Raw genomic sequence first — 22,937 nt, 5'->3', positions numbered from 1 at the left:
CATCCTCGTTGTACGGCTGATGATGTCTTGTCGCTACGTTTCGGTGTAGATCCTCGACTGTCAGCTTTTAATAAAGCATACATATTCTTGATCTCAAATTAGCTCAGTTTTACGATCCAGATAGCCTTTGAAGAATGCGCCGTTCTGAGGCTAGAAATACACAAATGCCGGAACAACTATGAAGAAAGGGGTAGTACCGTGAACTCGTTAAAAGGTAAATGAGAGAATCGCTCACGCTGATAGGGCCTCTAATGACAGGTTAGAAGGCGTACGCGCGAAACAGTTTTAAGCAAACTCCTCAACTTGCTTTACTACCTGACTTGTGATCTGCATGGTTTCAAGCTCCTGAAGCAGTGTATGGATTAAATTAATTTGATAGGAAGAGTTCGAGATGCCTTAGTTCTGAAAATGCCAATCGTCTCGCCATTTTAGTCAGGAAAGGGCATCACAGGAGGGCTACGAGGCTTCTTTGATATAGAAGTTATTCAATAAATAGATGTATTCGGTGCAGGTTAGGTTATCGATGCGATGTTAATGTGAATATTGGGACTGGCGATGCTAGGATCAACAAATTCGGAGACGTTTCGCCTGGAACATGAGATGACATGTAAGTACGGAACTTCAATACATGTAGGCCTACTACATTATGAGTTTATTTTGAGTGATTTTATACCATGAGATAAAATCGATTGGTTCTCTAAACGGGCAGTGTTAATTTCGGGCGGGTAATGGAATTTCGGAGTTATTACCGCCTTCAAATATCAATTGGCACATGCCTCGCCGACCTCGGGTTATTCGCGCCGTCAACTTTAGGACGACTCATAAGAACACGTTGCTGTCCGGCACTATATCTGTCGAGAAAACTCGTATTTGTGCAAAATATGTGAGTGCTAATCAATGTTCCCTCTAGCACCGCTGACAAAGTCGCCGCGCACAAATAAGTCTAAGTGCTGACCTTTTTAGTCGATACGAACTGTTGTCCAAGGGACCGCGCAGTGAGTTGGTGAGTGCGTGCAGACTCGTGCAAAATTAGAGGGAACATATAGGTACTAATAGGCCTATAGGGTTATCATACGTCTTCCTTTGTCAGGTTTTTATAAATGTCCTCCGAGGACCCTAAATGTCATCCTTTTTGGCAATTCGTCTTCCCGTACAGGTTTTAGAGCTAAGATAGGGGATAGATTCGAGTTAAAATGGGCATAAATTACGCTAAATAGGAAATTCGTGGTGCAAACGAAAGTGACGACCTGTTTTAGTCAACCAGTCTACCAACGTAATGTGTAAAAGAAAAACTGTATTTCGGGTGTTGAGCCGGGAAGTTGACCTTTTTTTAGTCAATCGACCTCTAAATGGGAAAAATTTACCTTTTCGGGATTTTCTTCCGGTATACTAAGTTTGCAAATATTGAGAAAGTGTTCTCCTTTCCCGATTCCAAAATACGGTCACCGTAGCTATAATGTAGGCAAATAATGATAATCTAATTGGTGCCGGACTCGGTGAGGCCAAACAACCGACATATAGGCACTTGCAATATAGGCCTACAGCTTGTCACGGTAAGATGGCACAAAATGGGATTTACAGAAAAATGAATTGGCCCAAAGCCTGATCTGAGGCGTAGGCATCTTTCGAATGTTAAGGGTGCATACTATTCGTTCAATGTGTCATGTGTATGGTTAGGGATCTGTGAAAGAATCCGCGTGACTAGAAAAGGGTCGGGATGCGCTGTTGTAGCCTATACATTGCGCTCAATATCGTACAGAATCGTTCTTTGCAAATCGACTGAGTACAACAATCTCGTTGAATTAACGTTGTTATTTTTTATTGAATCATGTTTCATAGAACTATGCTGCCTACTACACACATGAATGTCTTGTCTGTATCGTACATGTACGAAAACGTAGCATGCGTACAGAACTTCAATACACAATTGCATAGGCCACTGATATGAACCCGTAGATAATTAAAAATATAATGTTGGGTGTCAGGTGTCATGCTAACAGTAAAATGCTTACGTCCCAAGATATTACTCAGGTTGACGTCATGACGCGCAAAAGACTGGAAAGAACTGTCATAACAGCGCTATGCGCGCAATTAATCCTTTCGTATATAGTCCAGTAACTAGTGGCTACCGATATAATGATACCTTTTCTAGGTATTCTCGACTTTATTGTAACGAGTTCATGGACGCCTTAATTTCGTGTTTACAAATAGTTCAACGAGCTGTATCCATCAACATATGTCAACCTGTGTGCTTTCGGTGTTAGAAACCGTCAAAACGAATGGTTTTAGAAACATTCTCGTGAACCCCGCACTGTGTCAAGAACGTGTCCGACGCGATAAGTGATCGCATATGAATTGATCCCAACTTGTTAGTCGGTAATTGGCTTGCATCGTTGTAAATCATGGTTAATATGATGCGCTGGACGCAAGTGGAGCGTCTTTGCACTTCGCGGCAGTAAAATCCCCATTAGTTAGCGCGGCGAATCCGGTAGTCGGAAACAGCATGGTAAGTACGCTAGGAATGACAAACAAATTCAGTCATTTGCGTCAAAACCACATCCATAACCATACACTTCAATAGGTTTAGGATCCACATCGACCTGTACCTGAGTGCGAATGTTTACCAGGACGGAACAATATACCCATAGGTCAAACTAAAGCTAACGACTGATGATTGAAGGATACTGAGAAATCGAGTTCCAACCCATTTTTACTCTTCGAAAATGTTCCACGTAATTTCATCGCCGAATTTTTTTCGAGTCACACTTTAAAAGAAATATGGTTTTCGGTCATTATTAGAGATAAAAAAGGCGTTAATTTTGATGACGTCACAACGCGACAGTAAGGAGTTTGGGAAATACGCTTCAAGCTAGATACCATCTTTTGATTATCGGCTGAATATATCGGGGTCATCGGCTCAAAATTTCGCACTCTACTATGCACGTGACGTCATATTGCCAATTCCAGCCCTACATCTGTGAAGCGATAGCCCATTCGACTCGTGCTGACGTGCCACATAATGCTCCAATGCTGAAGCACATATTGACGTTTTAAACGTCGACAGATGTATCAACTGGGGCAATGAAATGATAAAATGATCCCCTAAATTCAATATCTTCCGTCGCTTTGCCAACTATTTCGACGAGGACTTGCAAAGGAATATAAACATACGGCTTAACGGTCTAGGCCCGACCGGACAATGTATTCGGCGTCTGAGTATTGCTACGTTGATATTGGGCGGAGTGTAAAACGGCTTTCTAGACTTGCTAGCGATATTGCCAGTATACAGCAGTAGCCAAAATCCCAATCGCACTGATTTGGTTTTTATGATACAATAAACATTCGAGGTCAAGATTGACCCCGTGCGCCTGCTAGATTTTTTACATCAGACAACGATAACAATTTCATTGATTGGTTGAATAAGCATCAGTCGTTGACTACCTACATGTGTGTTTCGCTCTTGATGTGTGATTGCGGGTCACGTCAAGCTCACGGCAGAAAGTCGCCAAATATTCACAAACTAAGCTGGATATTTCGAGTAAACTTTTGTGACATAAAATTTTTGAAAATGCCAAGGTGCATGCTCGATTACTGTTGATATGCTGCCAGCGCCATGCATGGAGTGGCCCGCAGTTTAAATGCAGTAAATTTCCATCAAAGATGTTACAGTAAAGTGAAAATTGTAATATAGGAAAAGGGTTCACAGTGCAGAACCTACTAACTAACAAGGTTCGTTTGTGAACGTGAACCTCTAAATTTTTGAGGTTCATACACAGAACGCGAACGTGAACCTGACGTTCACACCATCCCTATAGTATATGTTAATTTCAAGAAAGGTCATTTTGTTGCTGTTTATCACTAGTTTACAGTTGATATTTGCACAAGACAGATGACGGTTGGAAGGTCATAGAGCTAAATTTGAACTAAAACTTTGGGGTGACGTTTTTAAAGGGGGTCCGCTGAGACAAAAAGGTTGAGAACCACTGTCCCAAGCAATCTGTGGACAGAGATTCGTAATAAGTTATAATTGTGCTCATAATGAAGTTATATCTAGCGCACATGACACTTTTCATGGGCTGGATTTACGGCTTGCATGCGTCGGTTATTTACGTGGACACTGGACATGGACATATAGCTCGTAGGGGAATTATACATTGAATGTATAACAAAATTGTCTGTTCGACCGGTAGTTCATTATATCGATAAATAATGATGTTAGCAATTCAACAGATGCGACTTTACTGCTGCTGGCATTGATCTTCGAAGCAACTACGCTTTCAAGAGCATCAAACGGAAGTGAAAGCGGCACAGTCAACGTGCCGTCATCTCATATTTACCATCCCAACCTGCGGAACACAACGACTTCGGAGGAACTTCGAATATTACGTGCTTACCGAAGGAAACTGAGAGCGGAGCTGCAGAAAAGTCTGCTTGACCAAATAGCCTTCGACAAGAACGGGGGTTAGTCGCAAAATGTTATCAATACCTAGTACCCAATACCTAGTATAGAATCCCATATCCGAGTTTCCATAAGCATTTATAGTGTACTATCAGTGCCAGTACTCGAGTAGGTTTGTGTATTTGTTACGCCACAAAGTTTTTGCGAATTCAGTACAGTAATTCCAGTTGTAACCCAATTCTGAAAAATGTAGCTATAAGTGTAATTTTGATCTATTTTCAAAAGCCGAAAATTTACTATCTGTGCAAATCCGGTTCAGACGTTTTGCCGGGTCAGAAGATCTGCTTGCCGTTGACGAGCGCGCGGTCTGTCGCGGAAATTCACATCCCCGGGCTGCAGGAAGGCGAAGCGAGGCACGTGTCGCTGGACCCGAACTTGTACATCGTGCGGGCGATGCGATCGATCATACGGGGAGACTTTCAAGACAACATGCGGGCTCTGGAGGTGGGCGCGGACAATGAGCCGCCTCCTGCGACAGCACATTTTGATATCAACTACAGGTACAAAATTCGTTTTCAAATGGGGTGTGGACAAATGGTCGCAAAAAAGTTGATATCTACTTTTTCAAGTTCCAAGCACTCCTCTTATTCAACAGCCAACTTTTACCTTTGCACAATTGAGGAAATACATTGACTGGGTATTTACTTTGTTCAAGCAATGAGAATGATACTCCGATTGACCTGGGAAATGCGTTCGAACTGGACGAAGAGAGCTTCACCATAACGGCGCTGATTCGTCTGCGAGCCAAAACGAAAGCGCCGATCAGAGGAGCGAGGTTACTGTCAAAACGAACAGAGAGTAACGTGGGATGGGAGTTTGTGGTTCCGAGCTATTATGGACGTAAGTCTCTGCTATACGCTGTAAATGGGTGTACTTACGAAATTACCGCCATTTCATGTGCTGTAAATCAGGCTATCAGCACCTTACGGTATGCTCTCACACCCACTCTTAAAGGTAAAAACGTATAAAATACACCTGTACGAATGTGTATTTCCACCCGCGTTACCACCCTTGATATACGGGTGTGAATATACACTCATGGCGCACCAAGCCAGAACCTATACCAGCGACTTATCGAATTTGGAGTAAATGTTGTACTAGAGACATTTATTGTTGTCACGCTTCTGAGAATGGAATCTGGTTTGATATGAACTTGTCTTTAGAGACAATCTCGTTCTACGCGAACGAGATCCCGGGACACATCGACTACGGAAAATCGTCACTGCCTGAAAACACTTGGACCGTGGTCGGGATCATTTTCGACCGGGACACGTACGCGGACAACGTGACGCTGATCACGCCTTACATCGACGGCTACCCGGATGGCCAGGGGACTTATCTGGAAGTGGTCGGGAGTCTGAAAAACGAGGCGCCTTTGATGGTTGGACATTGGAAGGTATCTAATAACTTCATATCAGTAAATCAATGGTCCATAATTCCTTTACTAACCCAGTGAGCCAATATATGCAAACATTCGCTGAACCCAGAATTTGACAACTAGAAAATGTCCAGACTTTCCAAATCAGATTAGAATTAGAATTATAGCTGCTGTATTTTCCAAATTAGATTAGAATTAGAATTACGGAATTCGTAACAACTGTTCACCAAGCTTGGATCGTATCAGAAGTTCTCTTTTGTAGCATTTCGAAATATATTAGATTAGAATTGAAATTAGAGCATAGAAATATTTTTGCAATCTAGATTAAAGTTAGATTGTTACAATGTTGGGATGACTCGAATCATATCGAGTCAGACTCGGGTCACCTTTTTCGAATGACTTGACTTGACTCCGCGTATCACAAATCTGGATTGACTCGTGACTCGAAGCAAAATTCACGAGTCAATTTCAAGTCATCAAGTAATCGGTGTCTATAAAAATCACTGAATCTTACATATGTTCGGATTGTTCGCGAAGCGCTGGTGTAAGCCGCGAGAACGACTAAACATTCAATGATCGTGCATTTTACTGAGCCTTCATTGTTTTCTTACAGATAAATTGACCACAAACGAAGTGATCGAAGCTTACAGCTTACGTTGTCGTAAACTAGTGGTAAAGTAATTTAATAGCAAAATATCTATTTCTCTTCTCTGATTTTACTTCAGCCAAACCTCTTGTTTTATTGAAATTGAATTCCAATATGGGTTTAAATACTCCTCAACCATTGGCGCAGGCTCGAATTGTATCATATGAATAGAATATGTAAGTGGGTAATGTATTGCATCTTTCAATTCGTTTCTCCATTCTCTATTTTGGCTGGTAACCATAAACTGAGGCTATGCAATTACTCACGCAGTTTAATAGTTCTACATATATATGAGCGATACAACGCCTTTCTTGCGCGTATATTTAACTCCATATTCGTTCATCAGTTAAAAATCAATTACCACTCAATCTGTATTTCAGACAGATAGCAAAATGCAATGACGTAATCATGCCTCATACTTCGAAAAGGCAATTTGACTTGAATTGTGACATGACTCGTGTGACTTGACTTGAATTGACTCGAGTCGCTTCATAAAATCTAGTCACTTGACTTGACTCGAGTCACCTCCGAAAATCGATTGACTTGACTTGACTCGAGTCAATATGTGCAATGACTCGAAATGACTTGTAACTCGACGGTAGTGAATTGATCCCAACACTGGATTGTCGGCATTTCGCTCTAATTAGCCTAATTCAGCAAATCCAAATCTAGTTGAACCCCAAATTTTCGGTTAGTCACAAGAAACAAAAAATCGAACATATTACACTTCTAATGACCTACGTCCTGCATTATTATATAATACTGGCGCGCAAAATGATATGTCCTTCAACAACAGTATTACAAGAACAAAGCCATTAAGACATAGGACTATTTAAGAACCAGCACTGCTGTAAATATAGCGTGCATGAACGCAGATTTTAATTTTGAATTTGCGCAGAACGAACACGGGACCCTGCATACCGGGAGGCGGGATTTCAGGCTGCCAGGCTTTCCTCGATTCAACCCTCATTTTCAAGGAGATATTCGGGAAATATCGATATGGAAAAGGGCGCTGACGAAACAGAACATGCGAATTCACGCGAACAATTTGCTGCGGAAAATCGGTCAGTGAAAAAAGATCTTTCCAAATCGAGTTTATTAAACGGCGTGGTTGAGTTCTAGATATCCCTGAGTTTTGCCTCGTCCTTTCAAATTACAGTATGGGTATTGCCACTCCAGAATGTCACGTCATAATTAGGCCCGAGGAAAACTATTCAAGTTATGGAATCAGAATCCAGTATTGTAATGATTCGTCTCGAGTTGCTTCGGATTTGGAAGTATCGATCAGTATTAATGCAGCTGGGTTGTTTGTATAAGTAAGTATCCGTATCATTTTCAAAACACCACAAGACTGCGATACAATGAAAGGATAGGACGGTGTAGAAACGGCTTGGAGTAGTCTTTGAAATCAGACTCCCGCCTGGGCGAAGTAATAAGTCGCATGTACACCGGATGGAAGAAATAAGGCATAACACCGCAGCAATGTCATCTACTGCGTTACAAATTGCTTTGATAGGAAATCCTAGCTCTGACGCACCAGGCCAGTAAACATGAGTTGAAATGATATTGTTTTCAATACCACCATAGTCGCCAAGTTCATGGAATTCTGAACGACAAACGTTCAACATTTTGCATTCGAGACTACAATCATTGTAGTATTCAACTGTAACATCATTCGTGTCATCCTCCATTTCAAATCTCCGCCTATTTCTAACGAAAAGATTCAATCACCAAGGTCGGCGTCCCATCGCTTGTCCTATCGGCTACCAAGAGCTTGACTGCACGTGCTATCAAGTCTTCAACGATATGAAGACGTTCGCGGCGGCCGAGACCCGATGCGCGCAGGAAGGCGGATACCTGGCGATGCCGAAGACGCAACGCGTGCAGGATTTTCTGGAGATACTCATGCAGCAGTCCGATAAACTATCGTTTTGGATCGGTAAGTTCGTTTATGTAGAGATTTCATATTTTGAAAACACCACAAGACGTACTGCGATAGAATGGAGAGATATATGACGGTTTCGAAACGACTTACAGTAGTGTGTAGTCTTTCATGTCAAACCTAGGCCTAGAACCAGCAAGGATGCACTGTACTTTGTACATTGCAAGAAAATAATCCAAGATAGCTTTCAATGGGAGTTATATGTCAATAAGGAGCTGATGAAAATTATTAGCTGCAGAGTGTAAGGAATATACAGAATTTTCAGGTTGCTTCATCGGAATATTCAATGTACGCTCACTCTGAGTTACGCATGTGTGCAGAGGTGGCAAGCAACGCAGTTGTAGGCTAGCTTTTTCGTAGTACGCTGTACTTCGGAATAGGTCTTGCCCACTTGCAATACTTACTGAAATGGTTATGTTCAACCACTACTTCCACTTATGGCAAAAATACTTACTTTTTAAAATATGGATTTTGAACAGTAGAAAGGATAGTTTGGGGATAAGTTTGCGTTACTTTTAGGAGCGAAATTGTAACGTGAAATAACCCTGCGTTACGAAGATTGCACCAATTTATAGTTAGTCGCAAAGCTAGATGTTGCAATTTCCTAGGTGAACTTCTTGAAGTATGCGACCAATTTTACGGTTTTTGAAACTATTAGAGTACTTTTAGGACCTTTCATTTTCTTCTCGGCAATTGCAACTACGAAGTAACCGCCGCCCATTAACTGCTAAAAGTATGAATCGCCTCAACCTACCTTTGACGCTGCTTACTTGAGCAATTTTCGTACCTATTATTTTCTACTTCTAGTTTTGAAATGTCTTGAGAATTGCTGCTACTACTACTTATAATTGAGTAGAGATTACTAACGCGTCCTTGACATATTTTCCAAGTTGACGAAAGTCAAGTTGTTTATCGATACTTATCGATACCCTGATCTGTGACGTCTTCTAAAGTGTTTATCAAATCCTTTTTCTTCTCCTAACAATCCCAAAGCACCTGGGATATAAAATTTTATCAACATCAGTGCGTAGTTGACAAGAAATTACATTTCAAACCCAATTTTGACCCGTCTCAAATCTCGCAGGGCTTGACGACAGGCTGGAGGAGAGAGTCAAAATATGGGCGGACGGCACGCGCTGCCTCTACAACCGTCGTAGGAAAGAGCGAGATTTCAACAAGTTTCCAAACAGCGTGCCGGACAAGCAGTACCACACGGAAGACTGCGTCGAACAAGTCAAGCGTACACACGATTTCTGGTGGAACGACGAAAACTGCATCAAACTCAACGCTTTCATTTGCCAAGTTCAGACAGTCAAAGGAAAGTGTTCGAACACGGAGTATACGACGTAGTGCAGATCTCGATGGCTTCTTGAGCTGAAAAATCCTCCCGAATCTTGGAAGCGGAATGGTTACGTACTGCGCCGCTCGAGTGTGAAATCCTCCTGAAATCAATTTTTTCATTCATCGTACAGTCATTTACAATTAATTTTACACAAGGTTTTAAAATGCTGCCTTGGATTGCAGAGGTGATCAGAAACGAAGTGTTTTTTTGAGTTTTTTTTTTGGCAAAACTAGGAAATAGAGTACCAATGATTTTGTTCGTGCATTTTATTTACAAGTACTGTAAAACAATATTTTTTCCACTGCTATTTTTTCACAGTAAGCTGACGAATACATAATGTTGGCACAACTGCTCTCTTGCGCCGCCGTAATAAGCTGACAAACACTCGAGAAACTAGTCTGCCCACAATCGTCAGCGTACTGTGGAGAGAATGAATGAGACAATATGTAACATTTATATGGTACTTGTTACCTAAGCAAGTGACAGCCTCCGTAGCACAGCGGCTACAGCACTGCTCTTGTAAACGAGAGATCGTGGGTTCGATTCCTGCGGGCTGTCCCCTAGTACCTAAGATAAGCAGTGTGGGCTGAATGACAACTTCCCTACTTTCCCTCTCAATGGGGCCTGGTAGCATGGGGCCGAAACATGAAAGTAGATGTGTTCAGAAAGTTAAAGCTTCTGGCTTACTGCCTATATCAGAAAAAGTTAATGTACGAAGAATCCGATACTGGAATCTAGCTGTGTACTAGCATGAGAGTATTGGAGTGTAAACTCTAACGAGGCCACTGCCTGGGCCTTGTCAGAAAAATTAATCAGCATGGGAGTATGAATCTGTACAGCATGGGAGTATGAATCTGTATTGTCAGAGAGAAACATGACATAGAAAGAATAATGTCCTCACATCACATTGGATCAGCCAGGTCTGTCTGCTCGAAGTATCTTCCGATGACACAAATAATCAAATTCAGCCCGTGTATCAACTGGTGGTCGTCTGCATCGACCTGTCCAACGATACAACACTATGTTACATTCACCAACATCGGGGTTTTATATATAGTTCTCACCTTGAGTCGTCGATGCTCGGCGCATTTCCTGCACAGATCTCTCAGCAGGGATATGATGGTCGGGAATAGAGGCTTTTCTAGACATGTGAGAAGCGCATACATCCATCTGGAAAATAACATGTGATCACCACCAGCGAACTGTAGTACTATGGGGCAATTGAAGGGTACTAGAACATAGTAGTAGCACATATAAAAGGCATTTCTGTGAGGTGGAAATACTTCCTGACCTAACTCAATTTTGCTTGACTAGTGTAAAAGGATACATAACTGTATAAGCAGTACAACAAGGCAAAACCGAACTAAATACTCCGAAAAAGTAGTAGCACTTCGTTGCTGACCACCTCTGGATTGGACTATTAATTTGATTACTTAGCACCTGCAATTTCACAAACATTTCGTCCGATTAGCGCGTACCTTCCTTGGTCGTGACTAAATCCATATTCGTCCATCCATCTGTTATGATATTCAAGATTGGCTTCCACCTGGTTGGAGTCCATTCGCAACAGAATTCGCATCATCGGAGGGAATCCACTCTGTAGGGAACGTATGCATGACGTGAATTGCAAGCAAACGATACTAAATGATTGAGTGGTGATATTTTAGCAGCCATATTTTGTGATATGATTGTTGATGTACAATGTTCTTTTCAATTCCCTACTAGTAGCTGACGATTGCCGAAAATATTAGGGTTCATTTCAATATGAATCTACTACTCAATTGTATATTGAAGTTCTGTAGCTCCAAGAAGCTCACCGGTTGGTTATGTGCAAAAAATGTGAATACATCACCCGGAAGCAGACCAGAAATTCTACACGAGATTACAGATGCTAAAAAGCGTACCTGAGGCCGCAAATGGACATCTCATGGCGAACTAGTAACAGAGACCTCTATAAAAAGCTACTCAAGTCAGCAGCTTCAAAACGAAAATTTTCTTGATGGTTCCCATACTTTTATCAGTTAATCGATTTGATTACTTTCAAAATTGCAGTATTTCGCACTTATGCAAAATAATACTACAAATAGCTTCAATTTTAAAATTCAATTTTGGTTGCTGCCATATGGGGGGAGGGGGCTATGTCGCCTAGTAATCACAGAAATTTCACTCATAAAAGTGAGGCAAACATACCCAAACACTGCTTTCAACGTTTCAAAATACAAATTGCAGAAAGTAAGTAGTTAAATAGCTGGTTCGTGGTACAGAACTTGAATATAGCTTTCAATACAACATCCATTGTAGCAGTATATTTATTAAACTCGAAGACTTTTCGGGTGCCTCTTTTCAAGAGTTATCGGCACACTAAAGGGATTTAAACAGATTTAAAAGCAAAACCAAAAAGGCAAAGTATGACGCAACAATCAAAATCACAGACCATGAAATTTGCATCGTATCAATGGCAACAATAACAAACTACGAAGTATGCGGACATACGGTACTATAGTAGCAACACAATTTGTAAATAAACAATTACACGCACGGAACAACACGCATTAATGAGAAATTTGTAGGTTATAGAGGAAATCTTTCTGTCTGCATAAAATAGGTTTGCTCAACTGAATAATAGTAGACTCCAACACTTTTAAATGAAACACAGACCTACCACGCGCAATGACAGTGAACATATTGTCATCATAGTGCTGTGCACAGGCAAGGTTTTCGCTCAGATGCTGACCGATTGACGAAGCATATGCTTGGTAATCATCATAGCAGTCTGTTTTTGCAGCCAATTTGCACTGACGTGCGAGCTCCGTACGATCATTTGCGCATGTTTTTGACTGAATCAATTTTGGGATATGCTGCTTAATACGCTCAAACAATCTTTGAGATGTACGTCCTACATACCTACTATCACAGTGGCACTTGTATTGGTAAACAACATTACTTGCATCAAAGGCAGGAAGTACATCTTTTCGAGAGTTGGGTAACAAGGGTTTCGTCGTGTACACTACATGCCTGTTAACGCTGTAGTAGCAACGGTGAACAGCCGATTTAATAAGCTTTTCAAATCGGCTAGACACGTTACCTAGCCAAGGTAGGTGTAAAAATGCCGGGCATTTTTCTGGGCCATATTTTGGAGCTGTATCCGATTTTTTCAATACCCTAGAGATGGAGCATTTTAATACGTGGTCCGGATAGCCATTTTTGGAGAGAATCAAGTGGATATAATAATAATAATAATATAATAATTTATAGAGCGCCGAATATAACAATATATCATTACTACACTAGGGCGCTGTACATAAAAGGCAATAAAATATAAAAGTAAAGGATATGTATAAAAGACGAAGTGCATAGTTGTAGGGCGGAATGAACACTACTCTAGTTCGAACGCTCGTGCGAATAAAACCGTCTTGATTTTGCGTTTGAAAACATATAGCGAGTCACATAGTCTGATAGAAATTGGAAGATTGTTCCACAGAATGGCGGCCGAGGAAGAAAAGGTTCTCTCGCCGTAAGTCGATGTTCTGACTCTTGGAACGGACAAGAGCTTTTGCGACTGAGAACGTAGCGCTCTTCCGGGATTATACATTGTCACTAGCTCACGAAGATACGCTGGTGCACTTCCCTCCATGCATTTGAAGACGTACAGAAGAAGCTTGTATTCAGACCTAAATTTCACGGGTAACCAATGAAGGGATCTAAAAATCGGTGTTACGTGATCACGCTTCCTTGACCTAGTTACCAAACGAGCAGCGATGTTTTGGATCTTTTGTAGCTTGTCGATGCAATTTTGGTTTACCCCGTAAAGCAGAGCATTTCCATAGTCAAGCCGTGATATCACCAGCGACAGTATTATGGCTTTGCATGCATCCTCAGATAGGTAGTTCCTGATTCGACTGATCTTGTGGATATACATGAAGCAGATCTTTGATGTATAGTCGATATGTTTTTCCATTGAGAGCATGCCGTCAAAGTGAATACCTAGGTTACGTACACAGGTCTTGGCTTGGATGGTGTCTGGTCCGAATCTGATGGTGAATTGATTGTGGTCGATGGGGCGTCTGGTTGGCGTAAAAATGATGAGTTCAGTTTTCTCTTTGTTTAACTTGAGACGATTTTGTGTCATCCAGAGCTCAATATCAATAAGACATCGCTGCAACTTGGATGACACGCTCTCCCAATCATTGCTATTTTTCATAAGACCGTAGACCTGTGTATCATCCGCGTAGCAATGGTGGAAGAAACCATGGCGACGGCAAATATCTCCAACTGGCTTCGTGTATATGAGGTAGAGCAATGGGCCGAGAACAGAACCCTGTGGTACGCCTGATTCGATTTGAATCTCTGACGAACGGACACCATCCACAGATACGCACTGCATTCGATCTTTCAAATAGGATTTTACCCATTCTAATGCCACGCCGGAGATTCCGAATACATGATGGAGCCGTTCCACCAATAGAACGTGGTCGATTACATCGAAGGCAGCGGAGAGATCCAGCATTATCAGAGCGACCATGTTTCCGTTGTCGAGGGCAGAAGCAATGTCATTGTGGACGCGTAACGTTGCTGTTTCAGTCGAGTGGCCGGCACGATATGCCGATTGATTCATGTCGTGAAGATCGTACTGGTCCACAATGCGTTTGGCGACAACCTTTTCCAGAAGTTTTGAGAGATGCGGAAGCTGCGATATCGGTCGATAGTTTTGCATCAGATCGGGGTCAAGAGTGTTCTTCTTCAGGAGTGGGGTCACCACAGCTCGCTTAAAGCATTGCGGTACCACGCCGTCTAAGAGCGACCGATTTATGATTTCGACGACCAGAATCGCCAAGTCGGAGAAACATTCCATGAGAATCCAAGTTGGTATAGGATCAAGATCGCATGTCTTTGGTCGTGTACCAGATATGAGCTCTTTAATCTCATCAACATTAGTAGGCGATAGATTATCCAGAGCGGCACCGTTGAAATTTTCATCGTTTGTTTGTCCTTCTGATCGGTGTCGGTTGCCTTGCTGAGCAAGCAAAAATTGTCTGATAGAGCCCACCTTGTCACGGAAAAACGTGTTAAATGAGTTTGCCAGACTTAGTGACGATGGATGATTCGATGGTAGTTTGACTGAGCTCGATTCTGCGAGGAGGTTTTTCGTTACGCTGAAAAGTTTCTTCTTGTTGTCCTTGCATTCCATTATCAAGTTGTTGTAGTAGCTAGATTTTGCTTTGACTATCATTCTGATCACCCGAGTGCATTGTTCTTGGTACATCTGTCTATGGACGACTAGTTTAGAAGCTCTCCACTGACGGTCAAGTTTTCTCCGCAGTCTTTTCGCGGTCCTGATGTCATTGCTAAACCAGGGTGAGCAGCGCAAGACAATTGATTTCGTGATCGGTGGAGAGTGCTTATCAATTATCAGGCGAAGCTGCTGATTGTAATTTCGAAGCAGGACTTCACTCGAGTCGTCGTAAGATTGGAGTTTGACGTTATCTCTGATGTCGTTTGAGATATTTGCAATCGATGCTGTCGAAAACTTACGAAACGTTACCGTTTGTCTGTCTCGCTGCAGTTTGTTGCTGTTCAGCAGAGCTTTCACTGCGAAATGATCACACGAGCTGTTGCCATCTGCATCAGTTATGCACGCATCGAATACAGTTGGCGCGTCATGCAAGATCTTTGATATCATCCAGTTCGCGTGACAGTTTTTCCGGTGAGCAGAGGCGCAAGGCGCGATTAACGAGAGATGAAATGAGGTTTAATTTACGCCGCTTCGGGCAGAATGAATCCCAACGAATGTAATGACCAGTGAAAGTAGGTTTTCTGTACACCGACGTTAAAAACGTTTGTCCTGATCTCTCTACTAAGACGTCTAAAAAGGGAAGGGCAGCATCAGTTTCCTTTTCCACGGTAAATTGTAGAGCTGGATGGAGACAATTCAATTTTTCGAAGAAATTATTACACTCTCGCTCATTTTTAAAGGCAACAAAGGTGTCATCGACATATCTAAAATATAGGAGAGGTTTTGCGACGTTTTCAAACAATTTCTTTTCATGGTATCCCACGAATATATCGGCCAGACTAGGTCCCAACGGTGAACCCATCGAAATACCATTGCATTGACGGAACATCGTGTCATTAAAGCTGAATTCAACGCTACTAGTAGCAGTTTGCAACAATTCAAGAAATATTTCACGCGGTAGTTTCGGAGGTTCAAGCGTGCCAGCATAAAGCGCGTCTGCGCAGATTTCGAAAGTTTCCGACAATGGTACGTTAGTAAAAAGACTTTTCACATCAAATGAGCTAAGAAATACATTGGACGGATTTAATTTGGCTCGTTTTAATTCGTCTACAAACGTGAACGAGTCGCGAACGCAGTGGTGCGTATACAAGGATCGAACTGGCTCAATGACGGTGTTAAGCCATTTGGCTAAATTATGCTGTGCCGATCCACACATAGACAATATGGGGCGAAGAGGCACGTTATCTTTATGTGTTTTCGGTAAACCGTACATACGCGGCCGTTGTGATCCCGTTGGGCGTAGAGACTCGTACAGATTTTAAGGAAGTACTCCATCCTTCTTCAGTTTGAGAAGGCGACGCTGCAGCTTCATTTCTAACTTGCGCGTGTTATCGTTCATGTCGGCAGGACCCAGGTTGGTGAACTTTGATGAATCTTGAAGAATGGATTCCATTTTCATGTTGTAATCTGCCCGGTTCAAAATCACAACTCCAGAACCTTTGTCAGGTTTTGTGATGCAAATTTTTTCGTTTCAACGTAAGGATTTGATGGCTTTAAGACAATCCTTGTTCATCAGAAAATCACCGGCGTCCACTGGGGTGCCACAATACGCATGTGCAAGATCACTGCGCTTAGCTTTCATCGCAGAAAAATATTCCGGAGATAATGGTCTATGGTGTTGTAGTTGACCAATTAATACCTCGAAATCGGCGAATATTTCTTCTCTCTTAACGTTGTTGCGAGGCAAACAAAAATCCAATCCATGAGACAATACAAATTCTTCGATATCAGTGAGTTTATAACTAGAGAGATTTGCTATGATTTTCTTTCCCGTACTTGGCGAATTTCCAAACCGATTTTGAAATAAAACTTTGAGGTTACGGTCATACTTCCTCTGGTTCTCCTTTTCCTTGCGAGTGTCAATAATACTCAGGTAACGGCAAAAACGCATCAAGTCAAAAAATGACAGGAAATCTCTGACTTCTTGTTGACTTCTTATCCCAAAATTGATTCGGTCAAAAACATGCGCAAATGATCGTACGGAGCTCGCACGTCAGTGCAAATTGGCTGCAAAAACAGACTGCTATGATGATTACCAAGCATATGCTTCGTCAATCGGTCAGCATCTGAGCGAAAACCTTGCCTGTGCACAGCACTATGATGACAATATGTTCACTGTCATTGCGCGTGGTAGGTCTGTGTTTCATTTAAAAGTGTTGGAGTCTACTATTATTCAGTTGAGCAAACCTATTTTATGCAGACAGAAAGATTTCCTCTATAACCTACAAATTTCTCATTAGTGCGTGTTGTTCCGTGCGTGTAATTGTTTATTTACAAATTGTGTTGCTACTATAGTACCGTATGTCCGCATACTTCGTAGTTTGTTATTGTTGCCATTGATACGATGCAAATTTCATGGTCTGTGATTTTGATTGTTGCGTCATACTTTGCCTTTTTGGTTTTGCTTTTAAATCTGTTTAAATCCCTTTAGTGTGCCGATAACTCTTGAAAAGAGGCACCCGAAAAGTCTTCGAGTTTAATAAATATACTGCTACAATGGATGTTGTATTGAAAGCTATATTAAAGTAAGTAGTCTGGTCCTATAATACTGTTGACCACAAGTGGAAATAATCTAAAATTGTAGCCAAGGTTCCGACTCACAAGTCAATTTGAGTTTTGCAGTTTTAAATAGAGTCAAGTCGAGTATTTTTCAATTCACCACCGAGTCAAGTCAAAATCGGTGAGAAAAGGGCCGAGTCCAAGTCATAGCGTTCACTGTTCAGAATCGAGTTAAAGTCAGGTTCAACTCACTCCTGTAAAAAAACCTTGGTGACATTAAGGCCTTGGATTCGTAATATGCTAATATTTCTCTCTTTAAACATGTTTATTCAAATTGATAAAAGACAGCTTCGGTCCGGATTTACGAAAGTTGAATTAATCATAGACAATGTGTTGAGTCTAGTGACTTGGTCTAGTCAATACACAAGTTGACTCGAGTCAGGTCGAGTCATTTTCCATATTTAAGAAAATCAGTCAAGTCAATGAAACATTGTGACTCGAGTTACATGGCACCCCTGAGATACGCCTGTGCCATACCTCAAGGGACTCCAAGTCTACAACATTGTCGTTATCAGTTGGTATTTCGTCGGCCATCATGTCCGCCGTTGTTGATCCCGTTGAAGCAAGCGCCTGACCAAGCACGTCGTCTTCATCAGACGAATTTTCCTCATCAACTGAATACAAAGCTTGATCAAACCTAGAGCAGTTTGCAGATAATATCGAATTCATACTTTGAAAGAAATATCGGTATCGGCTATTTGATGTAAAAAATATCGGGAATTTTTGTGACGTCACAATATGGTAGTAGGTAGTCGGAGAACTATAATCTGCGAATGCAAGACTAGAAATATCTTTTATAGCTTACACGAGTCCAGATCAGGGTTGTAATGACTCGACTTGTATGCGAGTCACTGCACATGACTCAAGACATTCTATATTATGTGATTCAATTCTTGCGTATCAGGATCCGTTTGAATAAGCTTGTTTAGAGTATAAAAATGAGTATATTATATATGCGAGGCCTTCAATACCGCCTAAGAGCTTCACAAAAGTGAGCTGAACCCGTCTTGATTTCAATAATGAGCAAATGTAGTCTTTCTAGGTAATTTCATGTCTAAGGATAGCAATGGCTGTAAAGGTGTTCATATATATGCTCTGAAGTTTTGGAAATGCGCTTCAAGCTAGATGCCATATCTTTTGAGTATCGTTCGAATATGCAGGGGGGTTATCGGTGCTGGTTGTTATCTAATCAAAACACACTTGCACATTTGTATTAAAGCAGACAATAAATACCATTGTCGGTTTTCTCTTCATTTTCATCCTTCTCAGATTCAATCTCTGCTTTGGCAGCGTGTAATCTCTTACCGAAGCATAAACATTTCCAACTCTCTTCTTCGTCCCAAGGAGGCTGAAAGTGTGGACACGGATTGAGAAACATGAAGTTACACAACGTGCATATGATAGTGTAAAATGTTCTTTCCAATTCTCTACTGGTTGTTGACTATTACCCCTGACGAGTGTCAGTCGAAAATAGTCGGGTTTATTTCAATAGGAATATACTATTCAAATATCTCAAAGCGATTACGAAACCCAACATTCTAACCAACGTTCCCTCTCATTTTCGACGAGTCTGCGTGCACTCACCAACTCAACAACAACAGTGCGCAATGACTAGAATAAAAAAGGTCATCACTACGGTTTTTTTGTGCGCAGCTTTGAGCGCAGAGACCGTGCCAGCACAGCACTGCGTCGTACCTAGTAGTTTTACTTCAGCAACATCTCAATTCACTCAACTTCACACAAATACTTCAAATTCAACTTGAATAGCATCAGCGACAATTTTTATAACCTATACACACCAATGGATAAACGGGAAGTTTTGGTCTTTTCTTCGTTTGCCTGCTTATCGACTTTAGCTTCGCTAGATGCCTTGTAAAGTGCTGACGGGCCACGGCAAAATTTGACAACTGCTGTTCCTGCCATTCTTTTGAAGGTGAAAATTCGTAGGAAGGTGGTTTAAATGTTGAATCCTAAATTGAAGAGCTCGCTTTGGGTTAAACAGCTTGAGATCAATTTGTTACACACAAACCTGAGACGACTTGAGATATTTGGCCGCTTTCACCTTTGGTGTCATCTTTTTTGGGTCTATTTTTGCGACTACCACATCAGGAATGCTTCGCGCTTCATGTCTAGAATTTTGAGTTCCGTTACAGGCAAAATTGACACATCGGTTCCAAACTGTTTCTGTTGTAACCAGTGATATTGGAAATCATTCACATTATTTATAATTGAAGTTTAAGGGGTCTTCAGTTGTTTACGTAACATTTTAAAAGTAGTTCTAGTTGATGGGGTATGTTTCACATTCATAAGACCAACGCATTTGACATCGCACACAATGCATCAGTGCCTAATTCTACTTTGAATAAATCAGTAATTTGCATAATGTAACTTTTCTGTACATTTTTAAGACAGAGTTCTATGGAAGTGAGATAGAAGCATGTTACTTCTGCATCTTTTAAGCCTGAAACTGGCTTTCTGGTGTAAGCGGTTATCAAGATATGGCAAAATTTGCTATTTTCGGCTTGTTCGGTGAACTAGAGGGTGCACGAACCCAATACCAAGACGAAGTATTTTATATCATATTTGGCACCATATATCAAGACCACTTTTAGAAATTCAATATTTTCGAATTTTTCACTCCATCGTAACTCATAATGCAAATCACACGATAGGTATAGAGTGGAAATGAAAAACCTGCGTTCTCAAATCGCAAAATGCTGAAATCATTTAACCTTCGATCACTGTACTTGTTGATTTTGCACACTTCTCATATCGTGGTACAATGTTTGATCTTGCAATTCGCATTTCTATCAGGGTTGTAATGACTCGAGTCGTATTTTTAAATGCTTTAAATGACTCGACTTGCGTCAATTTGTATATTGACTCGACTTGTACTCAAGTCATTATGCATGAGCCTAGAACTAAGTCACAGGACTCGAGACTAGGACGGCCAGGACTGATATTTCATTGTGACTTCAAAGAATGGTAAAGTCACTACATTATTGGTATTTTGTCTATCAGTCATCACACTTGGAAATTAGGGCCAGAAACTGATAGGACTGAGGAAAATTACGATATTATGAATGCGAGCCATCATATATCACTCGAGTAGAGTTGAAAAAAGTGGGTTGAACAGGATTGAACTCAAAACTGAACAGTGAACATGATGACTTGGACTCTAGTCACAACACTATGATTAGGACTCGACCCTTTGCTGCCTGACTTGGACTTGACTCGGTGGTGAATAGAAAATGACTCCAGTCAAATCGATAAAAATGAGATTGACTTGTGACTCGTACTTGGTTATAAACCTGCTATGAAATATTACATGACGTGATATATAAACTACTGTTCCCTGCTATATTCATCCCAAATCTTTATGACTTCAATTATAAATCAACCAACTTACATCACACTTTTCAAATATTCATGCGGGTTACTGGGTATGCCAACTGGCGGAACGTATTTCCCGGAATTCACATCCTCCAAATCCACCTGAAAGAACGGCGTCGCACCTGGAATAACATCGTGGCCCACGTCATCCTCGTGAAGACATTCTCCAGTCACACTTCCCAATGACATTCCAATACTAATATATACCGCAACACTATTAGTACATCTGGAAAACTAAGAAATATAAGACCAACAGTAAAAAGATGAATTGAGCTATCCCATTCACAGTTGGATAACTTGCTCAGAATTATAGAATTGCTGCATTCGTAAAAACTTGGAAACTCAATTTAATTCGGAATTGGAAAACAACATAGGCTACCCCCCCCCGATTGGAATCGCTGGCCTTTTTGCCTGATATATCAGGTGAGCAGCGATGATTTTCCAAGTTAAAGTAATTTAATGAAAAAATAATAAAAAAATAGAACATAGTGTAAGCACAGGACACCGATTCCATAGGCCTACGGGCATACCGCCATACCGGTACGTCAAGTTCAGTCCATACCAAATCAAGGTTATCCTCATAAAAAGTCTGTACAGCAAGCTTGGCTCATTTTGCACTGAACAGGTCTCCTGTACCATTTTCAGACAAACCAGAAATTATATTAGAATTAAAATTAGAGCATATAGAAACATTTCACAAATTAGTTTAGAATTAGATTACCTGCATTTCGGTATACCGTAGTTACTGGAATTGGATTATAATGGAACCAGAATTACCTAGCTGTTCAAGTCTGCTCCTATCGAGTGTAAACATTTATAAATTCGATGCTGCTACCAGTGCTACCATTAGAAATATCTGGAACACTGGAAACTGTTTGCATCAGCGCATGCTACTGTGAATTTTGTTTTTGCAAATGTTAGGGTATTTCCATATTTCATGCATCAATGACCAGAGATGCTTTGATTGAATTATAGAATGTAAACGTGGAATGGCAGCGACCGATTTTGCAGATTCGTTCCGCTTCGCTGAAGCTTTACTCAGACTTATTTTACGGCAGCTACTGTAGAATTTCTGGCAATCCAAAAGCTGTCTTCCAGAGAGAGAGAGAGAGAGAGAGCTCAGAATTTACTGAATCCGGTCTTGATCGAAAGCTACTGTCGCACTGATTTCGAAAATATCAATCAAGATATGGTGAAGCACCGTACTGAGATGAAAAACCACCCTCAACATCTAAAATCTGCATTGTTCAGAACAATCGGATGACCGCAAAACAATGATCATAACAATGACCCATTGCGGCTCCTCGATTGTTCGGACAATGCCGATAATTCAGACTTGGAGGGCGAATTCTAAGCGGTTCAGTGCCTGATCATATTTTTATTTACATTTTCGGAATCAGTGCGACAGTAGCTTTCGATCAAGACCGGATTCAGTAAATTCTGAGCTCTGGAAGACAACTTTTGGATTGCCAGAATTCCTACAGTAGCTGCCGTAAAACAAGTCTGAGTAAAGTTTCAGCGAAGCGGAACGAAGCTGCAAAATCGGTCGCTGCCATTCCACGTTTACATTCTATAATTGAATGTTTCTAATACAAATATCAAATGGCTTTTACTAACGTAAAATGATGTGTGAATCCAAGCTGAGAGTAAAATCAAATAATACATAAAAAGAGCTATATTATTGAATGCGACATATATAGAGAAGTATAGAGCGATATTTTCGTCTGCAACATCCAGATCGACGTGCTTGGTTTTCCTGCACTTATTATTAGGGCATATAAAGCCACTTGACATATTTAGTATATGATTTGCGTTTTCGAGATAAATTAGATGCGCATGAATATGCCGCGGTACAAAATCCTTTCCATGTTGTATTGCGTTACGCCGGGTTCATCCATGCGAATTCCAACTCCGGGCAACTATAA

The 22,937-nt window shown here is 41.1% G+C and overlaps 2 protein-coding genes across 2 annotated transcripts; one reads left to right on the top strand and one right to left on the bottom strand.

Moving 5' to 3' along the window:
- Positions 1-493: 493 nt before the first annotated feature.
- Positions 494-9,775, top strand: LOC145453718 (uncharacterized). The gene is made up of 8 exons (XM_080331700.1): positions 494-607; positions 4,231-4,461; positions 4,719-4,959; positions 5,115-5,299; positions 5,623-5,855; positions 7,382-7,547; positions 8,219-8,422; positions 9,510-9,775. The coding sequence occupies exons 1-8, from the start codon at positions 556-558 to the stop codon at positions 9,773-9,775; spliced, it is 1,578 nt and encodes a 525-aa protein (XP_080187826.1). The 5' UTR covers positions 494-555.
- LOC145453723 (gem-associated protein 2-like) lies at positions 9,423-21,251 on the bottom strand. The gene is made up of 9 exons (XM_080331704.1): positions 21,029-21,251; positions 19,649-19,748; positions 19,419-19,589; positions 18,853-18,967; positions 18,097-18,233; positions 11,246-11,364; positions 10,832-10,937; positions 10,669-10,768; positions 9,423-9,867 (listed from the first exon to the last, which is right to left on the bottom strand). Exons 1-8 carry the CDS (start codon positions 21,199-21,201, stop codon positions 10,670-10,672), a joined length of 1,020 nt encoding a protein of 339 aa, XP_080187830.1. The 5' UTR covers positions 21,202-21,251; the 3' UTR covers positions 9,423-9,867; position 10,669.
- Positions 21,252-22,937: the final 1,686 nt, after the last annotated feature.

The sequence above is a fragment of the Botryllus schlosseri genome, chromosome 13 (genome assembly GCF_051294905.1).
Source record: "Botryllus schlosseri isolate E-star chromosome 13, Bs_hap1, whole genome shotgun sequence".
Lineage (NCBI taxonomy): Eukaryota > Metazoa > Chordata > Ascidiacea > Stolidobranchia > Styelidae > Botryllus > Botryllus schlosseri.
The sequence above is the reverse complement of the archived record's forward strand: the minus strand, read 5'-3'. Positions and strand labels throughout refer to the sequence as shown.

What these genes read in the sequence shown, in the direction of transcription:
- LOC145453718 (XM_080331700.1), top strand. Translation starts at nt 556, where the DNA reads ATGCTAGGATCAACAAATTCGGAGACGTTTCGCCTGGAACATGAGATG. An exon ending in AGCCTTCGACAAGAACGGGG is followed by an intron (nt 4,462 to 4,718) that starts GTTAGTCGCAAA and finishes AATCCGGTTCAG; the next exon opens with ACGTTTTGCCGGGTCAGAAG. An exon ending in CATTTTGATATCAACTACAG is followed by an intron (nt 4,960 to 5,114) that starts GTACAAAATTCG and finishes ACTTTGTTCAAG; the next exon opens with CAATGAGAATGATACTCCGA.
- LOC145453723 (XM_080331704.1), bottom strand. Translation starts at nt 21,201, where the DNA reads ATGTCATTGGGAAGTGTGACTGGAGAATGTCTTCACGAGGATGACGTG. An exon ending in TAGACTTGGAGTCCCTTGAG is followed by an intron (nt 11,365 to 18,096) that starts GTATGGCACAGG and finishes CGTTCCCTACAG; the next exon opens with AGTGGATTCCCTCCGATGAT. An exon ending in TTTAGTCACGACCAAGGAAG is followed by an intron (nt 10,938 to 11,245) that starts GTACGCGCTAAT and finishes GTTATTTTCCAG; the next exon opens with ATGGATGTATGCGCTTCTCA.